Source organism: Berghia stephanieae, chromosome 5, assembly GCF_034508935.2.
Source record: "Berghia stephanieae isolate SIO BIC M18660-M18661 chromosome 5, UCSD_Bste_1.3, whole genome shotgun sequence".
NCBI lineage: Eukaryota > Metazoa > Mollusca > Gastropoda > Nudibranchia > Aeolidiidae > Berghia > Berghia stephanieae.
Window position 1 is genome coordinate 39548648 of NC_088364.1, and position 23285 is coordinate 39571932.

A 23285-nucleotide genomic window follows, 5' to 3' on the forward strand; every position below is an offset into this window, starting at 1 on the left:
TCACAAGTTACCAGCAAAGGATCTTGCAAAGAGGTTAAGGGTTAAGAAACATACATAAAAAAAATTTAAAAAACGACGTCTTATAGAGTAATAACTTGGAAACACAAATTATTGACTTTCACAAACATAAAAGTTCCAACAGTCTGACAGTCTGCATGGCATCAGAAAAGGACCCAAACATGCCCCAGGCTAAAACAAATTCAAACATTTCCAGAACAAGGACATAAAGCCAATACATTACCCCGCCCAGAGGGGATCTGCACACAACGAAACATCTTTGAAGAGAATTTTATAACAAGACACAATTTGAATCACTTTCACTTCATTTTTTGTGTAAAATATAAATATGAATATCAACATAACACTGATTACATTTTTATTTTTTAAAGTATCTATTGCACACTAGACAGGCTCACAACTTGCAACATTTTTCTTTCAAATGGCCAATTCACCCTCATTGCCAATTCAGTTTTAGCTAAACAAAATAATTTCTTTCTCGATCACAAAATTAACTACATCATCATCACAAAACCAAAAGCACCTTAAATCTTAAAGTTAACATAATAATATTTAATCCACATGAATAACAGAGCTCTAGAAATAATTTTAGTGTGGAGAGTGCAATACACAAAACATATGACAAGCACAGTTCATGACTAATAAGCGTGTGAGTTAAAAACTCAAAAATATCATGACAAAAGTATACTATTTAAAAGGACAATCCAAAATTAGGTCAACCACAATCTTCAAGCTATGGTTTTCAGTTATTCACCTTTTATTTATATTTTCCACCTTTACGCGCTACTACTGTAATAAGGTACAATCTTAACAAATCAATCACCAGGAATAAACATCAAGAAGAGTAACTAAGATCGAACAATCCATAAGCTTTTTTCTTTTTTTAAAGTAGTACTTCAGAGCCTTTAGGCCCATGGACCCGGAGTTTATCCCGGTTTCTTTAGTGTGAAATGGACAATAGCAATTGCTTGCTTCCCTTAGGATAGGATGCTAGTTGATTGTACTTTTTGCCAGATCTAATTAAACCAGCTCCCCAACCACTGCTGGGTGGTCAGGGGACTCAAAAAAAAAAATCTTGACTTTATCCGGGATCGAGCACTCTATAAACTGAGCTCTCAGGACCCTTATCCATAGATTTAATGGTCTATAAATTGAAAGATCATTGATTCAATTCCTTGTGGAGATACTTGGATTCCTATGTCTCTGGAACTTCAAAGAATACCAAACAGTCCTATTGCAGACGGACTTCAAAACTGAGGTGCTACCTTTAAGTGACCTAAATTGTATTGAAGAGGGCAAACTCATATTTCAACTCTTTTTTTTTTAATATCAAAAATTGTTTATCAGCAAATACAAAATATTTCTAAATCAGTTAATCTATGTCCAATGCATTTTATGATATAAATGAAAAAAAAAAACCTTATCCACAAATAATGCAAGAGGATCCATGTCTCTGAGGAACCAAGCAAAAAAGAAATTCCAAAATCAAGCCTTGAACAAATTATCTGATTAAGTTGGGGTTTTTTTTTGGTCATATTTTCTATTCAGGAACATTAAAAGAGTTCATCTTTAAGAGTTGCGAGTTTGTCTCCCTAATTAACACTATGAAACAAGACTGATACAATACTTTCACTTGTAATCATATGGAATATTTGAAAGTCTACAAGGCATACAATCACTCTCTGGTAAACAAGGCAGGGAAAGGAATAGATGGGGCAGAGTGGGGGGGGGGGGGGGGGGGGGGGGGGGGAGGGGGGGGGAGGGGGGGGGGAGGAGGGGGGGGGAGGAGGGGGGAGGGAGAAGAGCTAAGAGGCTCAAGGTGTCCCAAGTAAACCTTGGGAAATAGATTTAACCACTACAGTTTGCCACTAGTCTTTCACAATGCAAAAATTCAATGATTAAATATAAACTCATGATGTAAGAAAGACAATTTCCAACAACAAATATAATATAATGATGAGATGTAAACAAGAATGTGCCTGAGATGGACAACACATCTTGCACATCTTTGTTTCCATGGGATTTATAATTTCTTTTTCTTTTTTTTTCAATTTACAAAATGATGACATGAAATTAATACATGGATAACGCAAGTTGACTTTGCCAGGTAGTAATGATTCACAACAATGATGATGGTGGTGGTGATGGTGATGATGATGATCTGATGGTTATGGTTGTGGTGATAGTGGTGGTGATGATGATGATGATGATGATGATGATGATGATGATGATGATGATGAAAATGATAGCAGCAATGATAAAAATGATGATACAGTCCACTCCGGATAATCGCAACACCTTGGTATCAGCGAAAATGTTGCGATTAACTGAAGTTGCAATTACCCGAAGTTGAGTTTCCTGTCCATGATTGCAAGATTTTACACATATATATATATGCGAAACTCAAACATGTTGTTGTAAACATTGCTCGTATTCCACCACAGAGTGAGAATTTGATTGAAACAAAAACCATATGACATCCCTGTATAGATTTTGACAAGCAAACACAGCTTTGATGCAAGTCAACATCTTTTTCAGATTGGATTAACTTTCACTCTTTTGTTCTCAACATTTGTAACAATCAAAGAGATTAGCCGTGATGAGAGATAAGCTTTCACCAAACTCGTTTGTCACAATGCACAGTTGTCAATCCCAAAACAAAGGATATCATTCAGTCTCTCTTTACAACTGTCATCGTCCACTTGTAAAAACTATCCCAACCCCCTTTCCTCCTATCTAATGGCCATAGATGACATCACAAACCCATACTGCAATCCCCCGCCCTCTTTGTCTCAAATAAAACGGTGACACACTACTGTAGCATTAAATCCCGCTCACTCTCGATTTTTCAACCTGTTAATATTTCTTCCATGACGAAATTTAACCATGATATTTTGTTTGATTAATTTCTTGACTTTACACTTTTTGAGGGTGAATATTTGGTGCGATTAACCAAAGTTTGTTGCAATTAACCAGCGACTTTTATATAGAATTGATTCCGTTTCTTGGGAAATGTTATTATTAACCGAAAGTTGCGATTAACCAAGTTGCGATTATCCGGAGTGGACTGTATATGATAATGACATTGACAATTATAATAACAAAACTGATAATCCTAAATAATAATGATGTTCATGATAAGAGTTTGGTGGTGGTAATTATAAAGAAAATATCATTAGCTAATGATATTATTATCATGCTGTGTTGGGGCCTGATGCTGAATATTTCTCTCTTTCACACAATGCAGGTAGAAATAATGAAAAAAATTTGAGTAGTCTGTTGAATTGTAACAATCACGCTGTCACATCAGGGGAGAGAAACCAAAGAGTACTATCGACATCTGTGTCAACATCAACAACTGCAGGAAGAAGAGAAATAAAATAAGTATATTATTTAAAGAATTTATATGAAAAGCAAAACATTGGGGGGAAAAACGTATTTAATGTTATAACCCTAAGATTATATCAATACTTAAGATAAAGAAAGGGAAATTGCTACACAACAGTACAGGAACTATTAAATATAATTAAATTTCAGTACTGCAACACTGTTGGGTCCCTGGCGCCTAAGAACATATGAAACAAAGGTTCACAAAAGTAGACCCCAATAGCAACCTGCCCTATAATATCCTGCATAGACCTATGGATTGAACTGAAAGGATCCCACTGAAAAAAAAGTTTATGTACCTGTTTATGCCAGAAACTAAAAGCAGAGCATCACAAAACTGGAATACCATCAACATCTCCGACATCTGCAATGTTCTGACCATCTAATGTGTACATTATTTTGTACTTCAATCTGACTTTTTCCTGTCGTATAGATGAGATAAAGAGATAAGTTTTACAACAACAACAAAAAAAGAGTGAGTGATGTATCCAATAATCCAGTGACAAAAGCTTTAAAACACGATTCAATACAAATAGAGTTGTCCAAAAAATAAATTTGAATTGCACATTCCAACAATATTTGCACTACATTAAGCCTGTAGCAAGATTTTTTCATTATATAAATTATAGGCGCAATATTGAAAATTTTTAAGACTTGTAACCTTTGTAACCTTATGAAAATAGGATTACTCAATAAATATTCTAAAATGTAAAAACAAAAAAAATAATTATATCTTAATCAGCTATACAATAATTGGTGGCCTGGTTAAAAAGGAATATTATATACAAATACAAGAAAAGTATTTTATCCAGGAGGTAGACCAAAAACGTAATGAGCACCTTTCTAGGATTTGCCACCAGCATGACTTGAGTGATGGCAGCAGGGGGAAGAATAGGGTTGAATGCTGGGAAATCACATGCTGATGGTGGCTGCAATTTTACCTTCATTATCTGTGGAAATGGTAGTAGAATTGTTTTGCAAAGCAAGCTTTATAATATTTTAAATATTTTAAAACTATCCTTTTCATAGTGAAACACTCGGACTATAACCTGTAGGTAGCTAGATGGCTGGTGCAAAATTGAGTCCTTGAGGAAGACTCTTTATTAACTAGACCTGTAAATGAGCTCTATAAAAATTGACTGAAACTCTTCGACAAACTGAAGATTCAATTATTTTTTTTAAAAATAAGGGCATCATTGGAGAGGAGAGTGATAAATACAATATATCAAAATAGTGGGTGTTATTTCTTACTGGAAGTATGACTGCCATAATTTGATGTAGAAGGAATGCTAAATAAGCATGTCATTCATATAGGTAAAGATGACTTCATCAAAGTCATATTCCTGCCTCTGGAATTTTTTTGACATAGAAAAATAATCACCATTATCATCTTTAACTTCTAGCCATGACCAATTGAATTTATTCCTCACCACGGGACTCACATCTTTATCGATGCTCGACAAGTCTGAATTGTGATCCACGAACAGCTCAGCCATTGTGAGAACATTAGAATAATGTAGCAATGAGCAAACTTGATTTTCAATCAGTAAATGACAGAGAAAAAAAAAAAACTTAAATAAATATGACTTCTGGCCAATACACTGAATTATTAAGTAGAAGTGAATTATCAAGAAGAAACTTCGGCAGGCATAGCGGAAAAATTCAAGGAATCGAAATGAAGGTAAATCGCCACAAAACAGCAAGCTCGCTTGGGCTTGAGCAAAACAATGCCAAAAAACGTCCTGATTTGCACGGGAATTAATTAGGCTACTTACCATTGTTCCTTATGATCAGGTACTCAATCAGTGAAGAAACGGTCAACCAGTTGGTTTACAACGTGAGGCAATCGAAATGTGCTTGTAGCAATCTATCCTACCTTTCGATTTGAAGATGTCTACATAACGGACTTGCGGCATTCGCAATTTACTTTATCATAGTTTTGAGACTCGAAGGGTAAATGTGGTCAATTTTGGCTTAGATGAAACAGTGAAATTTATCGCTCGGTGGCTCAGTTAAAATTGGCTACAGTTGGGATCACGACGGATTGGAAAGTGAAAAAATAATTTAACGAAGGATGTGTGAAAATACCCAGGGAAGTGTTCAGACACACCTTTTATAAAAAACGTCGCTTTGTCTTGGCAATATACATCGTTAATATAAACGGTCCCCATGAGCTATGCGTAGCGCTGTGGAACACTCCTAATTATTTTACGGTCATTCGACTACGATTTGTGAATTCTTTCTTTTTTTTTATTTCTTTCTTTCTTTCTTTCCTTTTTTAAATATTTGAATTTGACAAATTGACTGATTTCAGTTAATTGACTGAGAATTTACAGGTCTAATTAACACAATAATCTTAGAGAACTTAGGTGTAAAATGATTACCTGGCCACTAACAGCATTGTTTCTATATTTTTTTTCTTTTAAAACAGTTTTTTCCCATCCTGCAGATTAAAATTTTCTGTTGGCTTAGGGCCCCTTGTGAAGGGCATTAGCACATTTTATGGATATTGTGATATATACTCGTTCAGGGTTTTTCTTTTGTTGTTAATTTTTTTTACATCTGAAGATATGTTCTTGTATTTCATATTATTTAAAAGAAGAATGAATTTCCCATATAAAGGTGAACACTTTATTCACTACGACTATTAGTATTCAAGATACGCCATTTAAAATTTAAGTACAAACTGTGAATGTTGCAAATTAACACAGAAAATGCTCTTGAACTGTCCACGTCAGTTCCAAGTATTCTACAATTGTTTTCATGTAGCCAGAATACCATTGGTTACTGCTACTGAATGGAATTTTTGACAATGAAGTTACTTTATTTTTTATATATATTTATTGCTTTCCTTACAACAATGTTTTCAATAGGAACCTTTCTGACAATGCCAAGATTAACAACACAAGATAGATACAAAATAATTGGCTACATTGAAGCCGGCAGAAGAGATAGATGTGGCAAATGTATTCCATGTGCATATCTAATTATTTATCATATTTATTATTTCTTCATCTGTCGAAGATGTCAATATCATATACAATGAAACCCACATACAACAAATTCCACTCCATCAAAGACATGAAAAATCCTCAATTTTTAAAAATTTGTTACTAACTAGACATTACTAAAATGGAACTCCACATTCAACCAAAGCTCATATTTGAAAAATTTTGATGGTCTGTCACAGCCATTGCACTGATTCTGAGTTCTCTTTTGGTGCAAATTCACTGTATGAAACTTCTACCTAAGCAACAAAAATAATAAACTCTTTATATTAATTGACAAAACAAATACCTTGGGTACAGCTGACTGGAAAACAAAAGATGTAACAGGCTTCGAATTTGTCGAGATTGTGGAAACCACCATCGTCATCACATCTGGTCTAGGTCGGTGCTGAACAAAATGAATCATCATCTTCAGGGAGTTCTTGTCGTAAGCAGTCACTGGTGGAATGTTGGGGTCTGAAATAAAAAGTCAACTAATATGTTTTTTAAAATGTCAAAGAAACAGCTTATTATGTCATGCTGGTTTTAAAAGTAAAAAGGGAAATGTCATTATGACATCTGAAACAAAACCATAAGAACATCAAACAAAAATCAACTCATCTCTAAATGAGCACAAAGCAGTGACTGATATTGTGAAAGTACTGGTTGGAAAGAACAACGATATACAATAGGCAACTTTGAACGTGGCAAACAATGATGAAATTGAATGTAAGCTCCAAGCTCTCTCTGGTTCACACAAATTTGCTTGTATTTTATAATATTGAATTTGAAAGAGTGCAGAAAGCACTTCATTGAGGGTCACAAGCCAATAACACTGAGACATCTAGATTTGATAAAGGGGGATAAGAAATGAATGGGAAATCTAATATTCGATGATTGAAATAAAAGCAAACTTTTCATGTGTGAAATAGAAAGTTGAAAATGAAGGTAAATGCAATCTCTGCGATACAAATCTATGTCATCAACTGGATGGTGCAATTGAGTCAAAAAAGGTTTGCCATCTTATGATCTGCATCTTAAAACAATCCTATAATCAATGGTCTATAATACTCCACTCCCCTTAGTTATCATAACAATTCTAAATGGTTACACCAGACTAAGTTGGTACTCAAATAAAATTAAAAGACAATTCCACAAGTTTATATAAATTAACAAATAATTCTTTTTAAAGATGGTAGCATTTTAAGAAATTCATTTGCTCCAATCCTTGTAAAAAAAAAAAAAAAACACATCTAAAAGCTTGGCCTGCTTACAAAATCCCACAGATTGCCTAATTATCTTTGGTCTACCTTTCTGATAACTTTGGCTTTAGAGCCATGAGGCCCATTCCAAATTTTGAATAACAAAATTGATAATACCAATGGCTTGCTAGTCTTTGGACAGCTCACAGGTCTCCAAGTACTTCGTGTATATTACACAAAATTTCAAATTTACAGCAGAGTGCTAAGAGGGTCTGAAAGAACTATTGATTGTCCGTGGATTCTGACAAGGTCTGTTGGAGTGCAAGTGATGTGTTCTACAGAGTTACTGTCCTTCCCTCATCCCTCCCCCTTCAATATTAATAACCAACTTACCCGGTTGTATCTTGTCCAAGGGCACAAACACGTCTGTCAAAGGCAACAACTCTGGCACTGCCGGAGGAGGCGAAGCACTAACCATGGCACTAAAATCAGATGACATACTTGGTGGTGGTTGTTGATTAGCGGTGGAAGTGGGGATGGGGTCTGTTAGTAAGGATGAGGTGTCTTGACCACCCCCACTCATTATATTATACATAGGTGTGGGTTGGAGAGGTGGTTTGGTCGGTAATGATGCAGTACCAGCTGTTGCCGCCTCTGCTGCTGCTTTATTGGCTGCTATCTGGTACAAAGGTAATTTGTTGGTTGGTCTGTAGAATGAATGAGAATTACTTAGATAAGATCTTTATGAATCTAACAGCACATGCAAAATTTCATATAATTTCAGCATACAGGAAACGTTTGCTTGGTTTTAGAAGTTTAACGCAGTTTACAAAACTTTTAAGTCAGATCACTCAAAAAATAACTTGGTAGAAAACACACAAAGCAGTGTGAAAGATTTTGAGTTAGTTGATTTTAAGTATTCAGTATATAAGAAAAAGTACGACAAAAGTAGATCTGATCAATAATTTACTCTTGTGCCTAACCGTTTGAAAAGACAAGAGTACAGTGCATGGGATCCTGGAGACATTCAGATTGTTTTCAATACACAATCACTCAGAGGGATGAGAAAAAATATCTCTTACAATAGAACACATGCCCACATTCAGATACCTCATTAAGTCTAAACACACCTTGACAAAATCAAGTCATCACGTTTCCTCATTTCAGGACAAGAACAGAAACCAAATAGAAAAAGACAACCCTATCAGTACCCCAAACAAATACCTGCTGAGAATTGCATAATCTTTTTTTTTTAATTTTTATGGTGTTAGATAAAACAATGATAAAATTGACGAGCAAAAAAACAAAACTGATAAATAATTTAACTGCTTAGTATGGCAATAATGAATCAATCATTTATTCCCCATATTCACAAAATGCACAACCATCCATTTGGGGCTGTTATTCAATCACCGGTGAAAAATCAAAATCAACATTCCAATAGGAAAAAATCTTGGGACATGCTTGGGAAATCAGGGGGGGGGAAATGATGAAACATAATGAACAATGGGCCTACTTTAATTCTCTACAGATGGGAATCAACTTTATTCTGATCTCACATACATCTTATATTCATTTTTAAAAAAGTTATAGCACTATGGCTCTGGTTTCATTTAGAAATGTAATTTACTGTTATCTTAAAGTAAAATTGAATTCCACTTGTTCAGGGTTTACCTCTCTATGAGATTCTATATATGCAAAGTTCCAACAACTATAAGCCTCAGATGTCAATCCAAACCTTGAAAGTTTCTGGGTTCCATTTTCATGGTAAACTTCTAAATAGTTGGAAATTCCCTTTTATGTTTAATATAAAAGCCAGTAAAAAAATATAAACAAAAAGACAGCTTTTATTACCAAAATACTATGTCGCTTTACAATGTAGATTGTTAAAGTATTGACTAACAAAACAACTGTAAAAAAGAACAAAACTACACGATGGTAATGCTTTGGGTTCAAATCCTTTTGAAATTTCTATCAGTGAAACCAGCGAGCAGAGAAGGTAGGCCATGAAATAGTGCATTAAAGACTCCTGGGTAGGCTCTAACAATTTCACATATTATAAGAAATCTCCCGCTTATCCCATCATGTTTTCTTTTTGTTTCTTTTTTTGGAGTTCGATTCTAAATAAGAAAATTGCCTTTTCCAGTTATATAAGGATAAGGATTGAGAAGAAAAACAGATTTTCAATTTACCTGGGGATCAGACATATTAAGTTGATTGACACTCGCCTTTGAGTGGAAGGTCCTGAGTTCAAGACCTGATCTGAGTTGCGCATAGTTGAATCATTGGAAAAGGCTCTTTACTCACAATCTCTCAAAACACTCATGTGTGAAATGAGTTCCTGGCCACTAACAGCATTGTCTATACATGTTAAGTTTTGCTGTTGGCTAGGGACCCTTTGTAAAGTGCTTTGAGCATTTTTATTGGATATTGCTCTATATAAATTTAAGACCAGAGGCCACTACATAAAGAAGTCCTTTCCAGGAATTAAGATATCAACAAAGAGGAATTTCTGGTGAAAAAAGAGGAACTAATTTACAGTTCTTGAAATAAAAAGCTGTAACAAAGTATTCTTTGAGTTGAGTATTTACAGATGATGAAATTATAATTAACAATATAATTCAACATTTATTAAGAAAGATGCCATTCTAATTACACTATGTACATAGGCCATATTATGGCAATTATTGATTATAAAATGTCAAGCTCTGATGGTAAGCACTCTTAGCCTTCCTTACAAGAAAGGTAAATTTTGCTTGTAGGTAATACATTCTCTTGACAGCATGTTCAACATCTATATAAATAGTAATATGCAGAATTTTACAGTAATATGCAGAATTTTACAGTAATGGGTGGAATTGCGGAATTCGCTCTGAAAAAGAGAAATGATTGCACGGAATACTAAGGGCATCTCTGTGACATATTTGTCACAAAACCGCATGACCCTTAATGTGATTCATCTGTGTTAAAGTGACATTTAAAGCAGCTATATAATCCAAAACTGTAATTATAACTGCATAATGATTCAGCAAACTATGTTCCATTAACATGTTTTTACCGACAATCTTAACTTTAACTCAAATATGGTAAAATCGACTGGGAATTTGAAATAGACCTGCCACCTTATATGCCACAAATATAATGGTAAAACAACCTCCACCCCCGAGGTCCACCAGTCCCTAATCTCCCATTCCTCACATACCCAACAAAAACAAAACACAAAAACAAAAAGAAAAAAAAAAATCTATGGATTGAAAAGATAAAAAAAAAAAAAGAAAAGAAAAGACAGAACAAAAAAAAAATAAAAAAATAAAAAAAATTGAGCTTTTATATAGCGCAATATCCACTAAACGTGCTCAAAGCGCTTTACAAGGGGTCCCTGGCCAACAGCAACACATAACATGTAGGACGAGACATGACGCCTGTCAGGCGATATTACAAATTTTTGGGACAGAGGCAACACTGTTAACGGCCAGGTACTCATTTTACACCTGAGTACGGTGAGAGAATGTGAGTAAAGAGCCTTCTCCAAGGACTCAACTATGCGCCGAGCGAGGCTTGAACCCAGGACCTTCCGATCCGAAAGCGAGTGTCATACCACTAGACGACATAGCCGCACCACATCTCTATTCAATTGGAGTGTGTGTGTGTGTGTGTGTGTGTGTGTGTGTGTGTCTGTGTGTGCGCGTGTTGTTTGTTTTTAAGGGTTTTACAGCACTTGCAACACATTTAGGTCATATCAGCACCAGTAAAAAGGAAGAAAATGGGATAGTAAAAAGTTCTAGAATCATGATTAAAGTAACCTATAAAAAGAGAGACAAAGAGGAACGGATGTAGATTCCAAGAGCATACCTTCAATGTACATAGTTTGAGATCACCTACATGTCTCATCCTGACACAAGCACAGGTCTACACAAAAAACACACTCAAATGTTTGCAAATCATATATATGTAAAAAAAAAAAAAAAATACAATACATAACAGAGAGATGATTTACAAGACAAAAAATATCATCTCCTACAACAATTACATTGTTGGACTCTGGCCAGGGCCAGGGCAAAACCAAGTAATCTCATTCAAAGACAAAGACAGAAGGTAAATTGGAAAACAGCTATAGAGAGATAGAAGACACAGTAAGTGCCTCCCTGTGTGTATCTGTGTGTGTTAAATACACTTAAAGCAAAAGCATGTACCTACAGGAGGTGACAGTGTTTCCTGAATCGAAAGCCTCCTATGATAAAATATATCATCATTAATAAATGCTTTTCTATTTTAAAGATTGAGCGCTTCAAATAACCACAAAGAGAAAAGGAATCCGATGGAATTTGGAGAAAAATTACATTATAACATTTGAGAAATGGGAAATTAATTATAAAGCTCTTTTTAATTTTACTCAATTATGCATTCAAAGAGACCTGTGATCCAAGCAATATCCTCTGTCCTTGAGTTTTGATCATTTACCATTTATTTTGGTTGGAAGTGGAATATCCTTATGTAAGTAAGAAATGGCATCCGAGGAAGAATCTTAATATATTCTCCATCATAATTTGGAATAAATTTTCAGCTTGGTAGGAAATTCATATGACAAACGTTCTTAGTGTCTGAATATCTGACTTACATACTGTCAACAAAATATGAATGATATCTGGAGTCTATTTCACCTGGAAATCTTTAATTCCCCCCCCCCCCCCCACGCTTTAAAAAAAACATGAATCTGGGGTGTTAGAACTGGGGCCTCAGTCTTCTAATCTTTGCAAAGATTAACAATTTATATGACTAATGCTTTTTCACCTCCACCATGATAATTATTCAAAACAACTCTCTCACCAACCAGGGAAAGCAATATATATATATATATATACGAGGGCTCTTTCAGAAATAACCGAAAAATGCCCATTGCTCAGCAACCAGTGGAGATTTTTAAATTATGTAAACGACATGATATTCCTTATTTCCTTACGGATATTCCGAGAAATTATGAAGTGCATCATTTTGCACAATGAATTTCTAGACGATTTTAAAGATGGCGGCCCACCTTGAAACTTGGTCAATGGAGGAAATCAGAGCTGTCATACGTTTTTTGAACGCCAAAAGTCTGAATCCTACCGAAATTCATAAAGAACTTCAGAGTGTATATGGTGAGCATGTTATAAGCCGTACACAAGTCTATCACTGGTGTAATTTGTTTGAAGCCGGCCATTCCGACTTGACAGACAGGGAAGGGAGAGGGCGTTCGATAACTGCGACGTCAGAAGACAATGTGAAGCGAGTTGATGAGCTTATTCGTCAAGACAGGAGGTTGAAACTTCATGAAATCACAAGCAGTCTTGAAATTTCGGAAACTTCTGCCCATAGAATTGTATTTGATGAACTTGGCTACAGAAAAGTCAGCGCAAGATGGGTTCCTAAGCAATTGACAGACAATCATAAAGAACAAAGATTGGACATCTGCAGGGAACTTTTGAGAAGAAGCAAGAGCTCACGCAGGGTTCACGGGCATACTGCCAACGCCGGCGGAGACTTTCTAGGGTACGATGTGACTTTTCTTGACAGCATAGTCACCGGTGATGAGACTTGGTTGCACCATTGCACCCCAGAAACAAAGCAAGATTCGATGACATGGAAACATCCATCCTCACCTGTCGCGAAGAAATTCAAAGTCATGCGGTAATAATGGGAACTGTTTTCTGGGACAGTCGTGGTGTTATTCTGTTCGAAACCTTACAACCTGGAGAAACAATCAATGCTGCAAGGTACTGCCAAACTCTTGACAAGCTTAGGGAGGCCATTCGCAGAAAGCGCCCAGGGCAGTTGACCAACGGGGTCATTTTGCAACACGACAACGCTACACCCCACACAGCACGAGTGACGCAAGGTTGGCTAGAGAAATATGGATGGGAGATTTTGCCACACCCACCACACAGTCCAGACCTCGCACCATCTGATTATCACCTCTTTGGGCCACTGAAACGTGAGCTGGCAGGAAAGCGCTTTGATGTCGATGAAGAGCTTGTTGACCATGTGCGGAAATGGCTACAAAACCTTGACGGAAATTTCTTCCGAGAGGGTATCTATTCCATGGTGCTGCGTTGGCAGAAGTGTGTCGACAGACTTGGCTGTTACGTAGAGAAATGTAGGACGAGTCAAGGTATGAACACGTGCAAGAATTTTGTTGATAGCATAAAAAACGCGGATTTTACAGGCATTTTTCGGGTAATTATGAAAGAGCCCTCGTATATATAGAGAGAGAGAGAGAGAGAGAGAGAGAGAGAGAGAGAGAGAGAGAGAGAGAGAGAGAGAGAGAGAGAGAGAGAGAGAGAGAGAGGAAGAGAGAGAGACGAGGAGAGAACAAGAGAGAGAGAGAGAAAGAGAACAGAGAGAGAGAACGAGAGAGAGAGAGAAAGAAAGAGAGAGAGAGAGAAAGAAAGAGAGAGAGAGAGAGAGAGAGAGAGAGAGAGAGAGAGAGAGCATACTAAGTCAAAGGCATTTTATGATGAAGTCTACAATCCATGCTTGATGATCAATACCGTCCATGCATAAAATAAAACTAAAATATTTCGAGACATTAATGATTTCATTAAACATAAATAAAACAAGAGCAAAACCGAATATTAGTTTAACACTCTTTCATGAAAGATGTTACATGAAAATCTCAATCTTTTCTCTTGAGCTAATATCCTGAATTATATCTTATTCCAACATTTCTGGTTTATCATTAAATGGTGAGAATTTATATTTTGTTAATCTTAATCTCTCAAATGATTAAACTTGTTATAACAAGATTTGTTTTCAACGAGACTGGAGGAACAGCCATGCAAGGCCTGCTTCAATATCCAGTTTGCTACTGTTACTGCTCTGTTTGTGAAAACGATAAAATATGAAGTCGGGTTAGAGTACAATAAGCCCCACATGTAAAAGGTTATGATATTATTTTTATGGATTGCATTGTTTTTCATTTGCTTTTGTGTAAAGGAAGGACTTGTACTTCTGGGGTTGCCTTTTTTTCTTTTTTTTTTTTTTTTTCTGTACATAAGGAAATAAAATTTTAATCTACACTTGTTGTCTCATACTTAGCATGACAGTGATTTCTATTCAATTTTATTTTTTTTTTCATTTTAAATAAATTAAAAAAACAAAAAACATGTAAGACTCCCCTATTATTTTTCTTTCTATAGTTAAATAGAGTAGTAGTTTGTGTTCTAAAATCAATAACCTTGTGAAATTGAGAAAATGAAACATCAACAAAAAAAAATAATAAATAAACATAAACAGAGGCTTAAAGGAAACATGCATGAAGGAAAATTGAATAGAAAAAATAGTTTTCCAATAAGCATGAAACTTTGCTTGAGGATAAAATGACTTACTGCGCAAATCTTGACATAGAGGACATGCTGGAATTACTATGTTGACCAAAACCAAATTTAAATGCATTAATATTGCTGTTTATACCTACAGCTAAGTCCTTCATAAAACTAGCAATTTGAATCAGGATTTTTAAAAAAATTTAATTGTTGTAAGGGACATCAAGCCAAAAATAAAAGCTTGAGTTTTTCCCCACTTACTTTTCAAAGCTTATAAAAAATATTTCAAAATTCAAAACTGATCAATGAAACGTGGTTGGTAACCCTTACAATACTCAAATAGTTTAGTTACTGTCATGTCTTTTTAACTAGTTAATACTTTGAACTTTCACTTAGATTAAAACTGATTTGGCTAATCATTACATTATTATTTTCCATTATTATTTTATTTTAATATCTAATGTAATTACTAGTTATCTGAGGATTTATTTTCGTTTCAAGTTTTTTTTCTACCCAATTAGATCTTGACTTGAAAAAGAAAACACAACATTAAGATAGAAATACATGTGCTTTAACGATAAAAAAAGAATTTTGTAAAAATTATTTAAAAATAAATAAATATATAAATAAATAAATAAGACTTCAAATCATCTACTTGGGGTAGTTAATCCATATAAACCACACAATACCAATCATAGCCTTTTATAATAACTTACGTTGTTTTGACAGGAAAGCTGTCCTTGCTAAGCTTGTAATCCTGGAGAGATTTGTCAAGTATGTCGAGGTCAGCTAGGGATGAAGACCCACTTTCTGCAGGTTTCGTTGATGATGCAATTGTACTAAATAATGAGCTGACATCAGCATTGTTAGTAGCACTAGTTGTAGCAGCTGGTCTCAGATTGTGTGAGATTCCACTGTAAGTGGGTGCCATACCTATAAGATAAAATTGTATAGATAATTTGAGAGCAACAAAGAGATAAATGTGAGTGATATCCCTGAGTAAACTTTACCTTAAATTATCTGGGACATGTGTGGAGAAAGAGATAGAATAGAAAAGTTGGTAACATCTGGGATGATCGAAGGAAAGAGACTTAGAGGAAGATAAAGAACGACTTAGCTAAATAACCTAAGAATGGCCAAATGTGACTTAAAAAGCAACACAAATTTCATGCACACCGCAGAGGATCGTGATTCGTGGAGACAGCTGAACGGCAATGTGCTCAAGAGCACAAGCCACGATGGATGATGATGAAAAGATATTATAATAGAAAAAAAAAAGAGATCATAACCTTATTTACATCTAAGCTACTCACCAGTGAAAGCGGAAGGTAGCTGTTGTGAGTTTGTCTGCTGGCCCATTAAACCAGAAAACCCAGCTGGTCCGAGCTGAGAGCCTGTGCCATTTAATATATTGGAGTGATTCTGAAAATGATATCAGGAATATTGATGAGAACAATTTTTTTTTTTAAATCATCTGAAATGTTAAAGAGAGAGAGAGAGAGAGAGAGAGAGAGAGAGAGAGAGGGGGGGGGGGGGGGTTAGCAGTATATGTGGATGATTATGATGATGATGATGATGACAACTATGACGATAATGATAATAACTAATGATGGTGATGATGATGATGATAATGGTGACAATTGCTGATTTTTAGGGGTTTTAAGGCAATTGTAACACTTCGATGACATTTCAGCTGTGGCAAAAAGCAAGATGATGGGAGAGTCAAAAGGAAAAATAAAGAAAAAATAAGAAGAAGAAGAGGAAGAAGAAGAAGAAGAAGAAGAAGAAGAAGAAGAAGAAGAAGAAGAAGAAGAAGAAGAAGAAGAAGAAGAAGAAGAAGAAGAAGAAGAAGAAGAAGAAGAAGAAGAAGAAGAAGAAGAAATTATTACTCACCCCTACTTGACTTTGTGTGGAGGTTGCACTGCCAAATATACTACCAAGATCACCAACATTACCCAAGCCTTGATGAATTAAAAAAAAAAAAAAAGGAATTTTTAAAAAATGGCATTCCGTTTAGGAAAACCACGCATTTTATAAAATATGTCGGTCAAATTTAAGACCTGCTGACCAGAGATTTCCGATATAAGTAACAATAGCCCAAGAAATCAGTAATCAGACCTTGTACCTGTCATAAACCTGCAGTTTACATGTTTTTGGGAATGGAGACATATTTAGGTCATTTCAACACCAGGAAAATGACAAAGAGGGTGTAGTTAAAAGATTTTAAACTAAAGAGTTTATCGGCAAATATCCAAGGAAAGACAAAGGAATTCCGCATAAGGCCAATTCAAACTGAAAAATCCCTATACAATTTTAATGTTACGAAAAATCACAACTTTTCTTCAATTCTGAAAGAATCTTTTTTACAAACAATAATATCTCCTATGTTGTTCTTGTTGTGCTTGCGACACTTTAAGTCATTTCAAAGCCAGTAAGATGGAAGATGATAAAAAGGAAAAGTTGTAGATTTGAAGTTAAAAGCAACAAAGAAAAAGAAAGGCAAAGCGGCCTGGTTCAAATAGGGATCAGAAGATTCCATGAGTAATCCATCAGTAGGCCTATTTTTACATTATCTAAAAGGCACAAGCAAACCATCCTGATATTATAATTATAATAATAATAATAATAGTAATAATAATAATAATAATAATAATAATAATAATAATAATAGTAATAGTAATAATAATAATAATGATTATTATTATTATTATTATTATTATTATTATTATTATTATTATTATTATTATTATTATTACTATTATAAAATTATAACAACAATGATGATGATGATGCTGGTGACCACAATAATTTTAATAATAATAACAGCTGTGGTATAATATACACTAGTAATTAACCCCATTAAAGCTGACTCAAATCGAGCATATTACATTGACAACCAATGACGACATGACACAGAATGAATGAATGTCAATATCTCTTGTCATCAGACTAGCTGAACACAAGTATTTAAAATATGACAATAAAAATATGAAATATGTCAGACTTTACAGTTGATTATATTTTTAACAAACCTAAAGACTTGAAATCGTTCTCTAGAATAGCAGAGGACTGACTTTGATTTGCTACTGCTGAGTTGCTTGCAGCATTTTTATGGGAAAGGCCATCAAGATCTAGATCCAGAAGTGAAGAATCTGAGTAGAAAATAATCATTTAAAAGTTATAAAATAATAATAATAATAACAATAATAATAATAATAATAATAATAATAATAATAATAATAATAATAATAATAATAATAATAATAATAATAATAATAATAATAATAATAATAATAATAATAATAATAACAATCTATACATTTGGGAAATTTGATTTTTACGGACATAATGGCACCTTATTAATAAATTAAATTTTGTACGCCGTTTACAATCAATCTAAAAATGGTTTAAGTATATACTGTGTCTGATAAATGAGTGATTCATAAAAATTCCCAGAAAGTTTTAATTGTTCATTTCCATTATAACAATAATGATATTCATACTAAGATGATCAAAATTTTACAACAGTGAAATATTGTAGTTCTTTTATTTCTTTAATCATTTTTTTCTCTCTATGTATATGCTATTCATTACTTTAAAAAAAATTTATAGCTATTGTTTTTATAAGAGTAACATTTGCGGCTATGTGGTCTTGTGACATGGCACTCACTTTTGAATAGGAAGGACCTGGGTTCGATCCTCGCTCAGAAAATTTTGAGTCCCTGGAAAAGGTTCTTTACTCACATTCTCTCACAGTACTCATGTGTAAAATGAGTACCTGGCCGTTAACCGCATTGTCTCAATCTGGGAAAACATTGTAATCTCGGCTAACGGGTGTCATGTCTCGCTGTAAGGTTACGCATTGCTGTTGGCCAAGGACCCTATGTAAAGCGCTTTAAGCACGTCTAGTGGATACTGCGCTGTAAACGTTTGCATGCCAAAGTTGATCATATTTGTTTCCTCAATTCTTCAAGTTAACTTTAAAGACACTGAATAATACTTATATATGACTTATTTCCTCTCTCCATCCAGCAGTGCTTGCGAAAGTCTACCATCCTATCCAAAAGCTAGTAAGAACTTTCTGTTAATGCTACAGAAATTGGGATAAACAACTGCTCCATTCACCTCACAGCTCTAAAGGACTACGTGTGGAAAGCGTAGTTTCATGGACAGTTTTGGAGAAATAAATGAGAAAGCCCTGGCATCAACTTCAATGCAACACAGAAAAGTAATAAAAAGGAGCTTTATTTTTTGCTCCAGAAATAATTAAGATTTAGACAAACTCATCCCAGGTACTTCGGGTATTATTGCGCAATGTCTATTTCACTCCACTAGCTCACCCCTTTAATAACAGCTATTGCATAGGTATTTTCTCTATCTCTACCTTTTTGTGAATTTTGAGAGTAATCTCCAACAGGCATTTCTCCTTCCACCTTCTGTTTATACGAGGTCATAACCTTTGTAACAGAATCATTCACTTTCAAGATTTGTTCTGTAAAAAAAATATTTTTTTTTAATTAATCAATGAATTAAAAACAATCCAAACAAAAATAAAATCTAACGCAGAGAGACAGAGAGAGAGAGAGAGAGAGAGAGAGAGAGAGAGAGAGAGAGAGAGAGAGAGAGAGAGAGAGAGAGAGAGAGAGAGAGAGAGAGAGAGAGAGAGAGAGAGAGAGAGAGAGAGAGAGAGAGAGAGAGAGAGGGAGAGGGAGAGAAGTGACAACAATACCAGATTATTGACTGGAGTGGTTATTAGGTGTTCTAAATTTGGCGCTCCTAGGAAAACTGATAAAGTGTGCAAACACATAGCATAAATAAAAAGGGTGATTAGTATATGAGTGAGTTTGTATGTTAATCCTTATTCAAACATAATGAAAAATTAATTTATTTACTTTAATCTACCTTTCTTGCTCAAGCATTGGGAATAATACAAGTCTCAAAGTTGCATGAATCAAAAGTTCAGATTTTAATGGAAGAGTCTGAGATATAGTCTAAAATCAAAATAGGGGTTTCAGGAAAACCAAATTTAATGCTAGTACCCAACATTTTAAACAAACTGCAATGCAAATCTCTATACCAATTATCAAGAGGCATTCTTTCAAAAATTACAACAATTTACAAGTAAAAGGTGCCTTATTAAATGAAAATTATACCTATATCATCCTTTCCTAATTATGGCTTGAAGCAATTTTGCTTTATAATAAGTGGTTGCTATCTGTTTAACATATTTTTTTAAAATTAAATTATTATATCTATTTACCTATAGCATCAGAATCTGTTTCCTCAACATCACTTGCTAGCCTAAAGAGATTTGGTCTCTGTTTCTCAAGGTTTTCAAATAGTTCCTTTAAGAAAAAGGAAGTGTTATTTTAATATAAAATGTTTGACAAATTAATTCATAATGCAATACAAATCTAAAATATGCATAATAGTAGGAAGTCCAAATGGTCCAGTAATGTAGTGACAAAAAACAGTCAGTTCAACCTCCTATATTTTATTCCATTACCACGATACCAATGAGACTGAGCATATCTTTCACATTTACAGTAATGGAAAATGAACAATTTAACATTTGGCTTCTGCGTCAATCAGAAAATCAGACTTTGAAGTGGACTTTGATCAATCAATCACAAATTGGTGTACCTTCATGAGGTATTGGTGAAATAAAAAGCATTTTGCATGTTTTCATTAAAACTTTGCAAAATACTAAAAAAGATGTAATACATGATACCATTTTTGCTGAGAGTTATGATAGAAACTTACTATAAACCTTATAATAGAAACTTTACATGCTACATATATAATTATGACAATAAAAAATACCTTCATCATGTCCTTGTCTGCTTGTGAAGAAGAACTGGATGCGTAATGATTAATCATTTCTGTTAGAAGCTTTACTTGATTATTGAGTGATTCTATCTCATTTATTCTCCGAGAGCGTTTCTCTGTTTTCTCTGCATCCTATTGGAATGATACAAAAGTACATTTTAACAATTAAATGACTAGATTTGTTTTCAAAAGCTTGTGTTCAAATATTAGTAGAGTTTGATCGTGCATTAGTAATGAACTTTTTATATCTTTGCCGGCACAAAATATACTAAACTTGGTCGTATATATTGGTGAGTAAACCTGTATTTTTGTCTGTTCTTTGTCCCACTAATGTTGTTTGGTGTCTAGAGATATAATTGAAGGCACTATTTTTGACAATTTTTAAAATAAATTTGATTAATATTTAATAAAAAAGAATTCTTTCACTTCCACATATCTTTCATCATATCATTTTGTTCAATTCAAGAAATCTGAAAATAACACTGACCTCCTTCACCATATTCTTGATCATCCTGTTGGCAGCTTGAAGATCTTCTGGGTGCTTGCTTCTTAGTAGCTTTTCAAGAGTCTGTAAACAAAATATGAAATGTAATCTGAATAATAGTATTTATTTTATCTTCTTTTTTTTTCTTCCTCATTTCAGATTAGATAGTAATAAATATTATATCTTGTACAAAGGGTGCTTGCCATAAAGGTAGTGAACAAAAACGAATAGGACAACTTCTAAAAAGAACATTATACTTAAAAAGGAATTTTACGGATTCAAAACCCTTCTTAAGCCGTTTTTAACATTTGTGTTGTTGGTTGAAGAAAGGCTTTGAGTCCTTAAGTATTTTGTTCTTTTTAGAAGTTTATTTCAACACTTTTCATAGTCCACATCTTCTACTAGTATTAACTTTGTCTGATCTGCCTTCAAGTGTTGTTATATGACATAAATGTCTAAAAAATTAATCCTACTAGTATTAACGTTGTCTGATCTGCCTTCAAGTGTTGTTATATGACATAAATGTCTAAAAAATTAATCCTACTAGTATTAACTTTGTCTGATCTGCCTTCAAGTGTTGTTATATGACATAAATGTCTAAAAAATTAATCCATCTTACATATATAGAATCATATCCACAAAAGAAGAGTAAGAAAAGTTTCGGAATCTTAAAGCAAAATCAAAATGGTCTACACATTCTTGCCTTATTTTGACATTTTTTAAAATCTCACCTTTGCCTTTTCATCATCTTCAAAATCTGCTTTTCTGGGCTTTGATGGAGGAAAGGGGTCAAAACACTAGGGTGGGGGTGGGGAACAGATGTGTGGAAAGAAAATGATCGGAAAAGTTATGCACATATCTAATATAAGGTTGTTTAGGTGAACAATTGAATGCTTTTATACCACCCTAAAAAAACATTCACTCCTGAAGACCTCAACACCTAATAGTTCCCTGAAGAAAGAGAGAGAGAGAGAGAGAGAGAGAGAGAGAGAGAGAGAGAGAGAGAGAGAGAGAGAGAGAGAGAGAGAGAGAGAGAGAGAGAGAGAGAGAGAGAGAGAGAGAGAGAGAGAGAGAGAGAGAGAGAGAGAGAGAGAAGAAAGAAGAGAGAGAGAGAGAGAGAGAGAGAGAGAGAGAGAGAGAGAGAGAGAGAAGAGAAAGATAGAGAGAGAAACGGGAGGGGAAAGGATGTCAGTCACGTCATCTAAATAGTTTTGTTCATAATTCCAGGACCACTTGAGCACTGAGTTTAAAAAATTCAGAGTGTATCAGAACTCACCTGGGACAGTCTGATAACACATAGTTTTGTTTTTTTTATTTTTAGCTATATCTAGAAAACTATCATTCACGCTGCCTTATACATATTGAGGGAAAGGGAAAGTAAAATAACACATAATTTTATTTTTTTAATTAATGAGAAAAGTAATGAAATTATGGGATTTTACACATGTATGGAGTGTTGGCAAGCCATACAATCCATGATAATTTATCACAGTGATAAATTTGACAGCATAAAAACCAAAGTGGCACAGCAAATTCAAACTGTTAGTCTAATCACCAGGTAAATATAAAGCTTGAAAGAAAATTTTTAAACAGGTACTTAATAAATTCCCAAGTGATTTGTATCACTTTGACGGCTAATTTCTCATTCAATATTACTTCTTTTACCAAAAATCCACTTCATGAGTCAATATGTAAACAAGAAAAAGTTACCAAATGTTTTAGGTGGTAAACAACTGATAAAAAAAAAGGACAAAGACAAAAGATGAATTCTCCGCATCACAGTCAGCTTACCGCTAATGATTTTGTCTTCATTGCAACCAAGTGTCTAAGAAAATAATCCCAGTTTGACTTAGCTAGTTAATATGTTGGAATCTAAAACAACAGTTTTATGTCAGCTTGAACCAGATGCTGATAAGAAAATTTCAAATTGAAATAATCAGATATATAAATGTGTAGCTTTTCGTACGTATAGAAATTATTGTTCCCTCCCCAAGAAATCATCATATGAACTAAATCCAAATCTTATATTATTTAGCTTCTAAACAATTCTGGCTTAAAACCAATTTCTTCTTCTTAT

At 34.3% G+C, this 23285-nt stretch overlaps 1 protein-coding gene across 2 annotated transcripts in view; it reads right to left on the minus strand.

Moving 5' to 3' along the window:
- Window positions 1-2047: 2047 nt before the first annotated feature.
- The window catches only part of LOC144972896 (ADP-ribosylation factor-binding protein GGA1-like), a 28241-nt gene continuing 7003 nt past the window's right edge, over window positions 2048-23285 (minus strand). Inside the window, exons 5-19 of one of the 2 annotated variants that reach the window (XM_078914693.1) lie at window positions 21940-22005; window positions 21212-21292; window positions 20719-20856; window positions 20156-20240; window positions 19280-19387; window positions 17928-18047; window positions 16789-16856; window positions 16209-16317; window positions 15612-15828; window positions 14959-14994; window positions 7988-8301; window positions 6703-6869; window positions 4245-4355; window positions 3705-3827; window positions 2048-3376 (exon numbers count right to left, since the gene is read on the minus strand). In XM_078914693.1, the coding sequence (XP_078770819.1) occupies window positions 3735-3827; window positions 4245-4355; window positions 6703-6869; window positions 7988-8301; window positions 14959-14994; window positions 15612-15828; window positions 16209-16317; window positions 16789-16856; window positions 17928-18047; window positions 19280-19387; window positions 20156-20240; window positions 20719-20856; window positions 21212-21292; window positions 21940-22005 (1713 nt within the window). In that variant the 3' untranslated portion in view covers window positions 2048-3376; window positions 3705-3734. The remainder of the gene's footprint in view (window positions 3377-3704; window positions 3828-4244; window positions 4356-6702; window positions 6870-7987; window positions 8302-14958; window positions 14995-15611; window positions 15829-16208; window positions 16318-16788; window positions 16857-17927; window positions 18048-19279; window positions 19388-20155; window positions 20241-20718; window positions 20857-21211; window positions 21293-21939; window positions 22006-23285) is intronic. The other variant, XM_078914694.1, reaches the window with a different exon arrangement.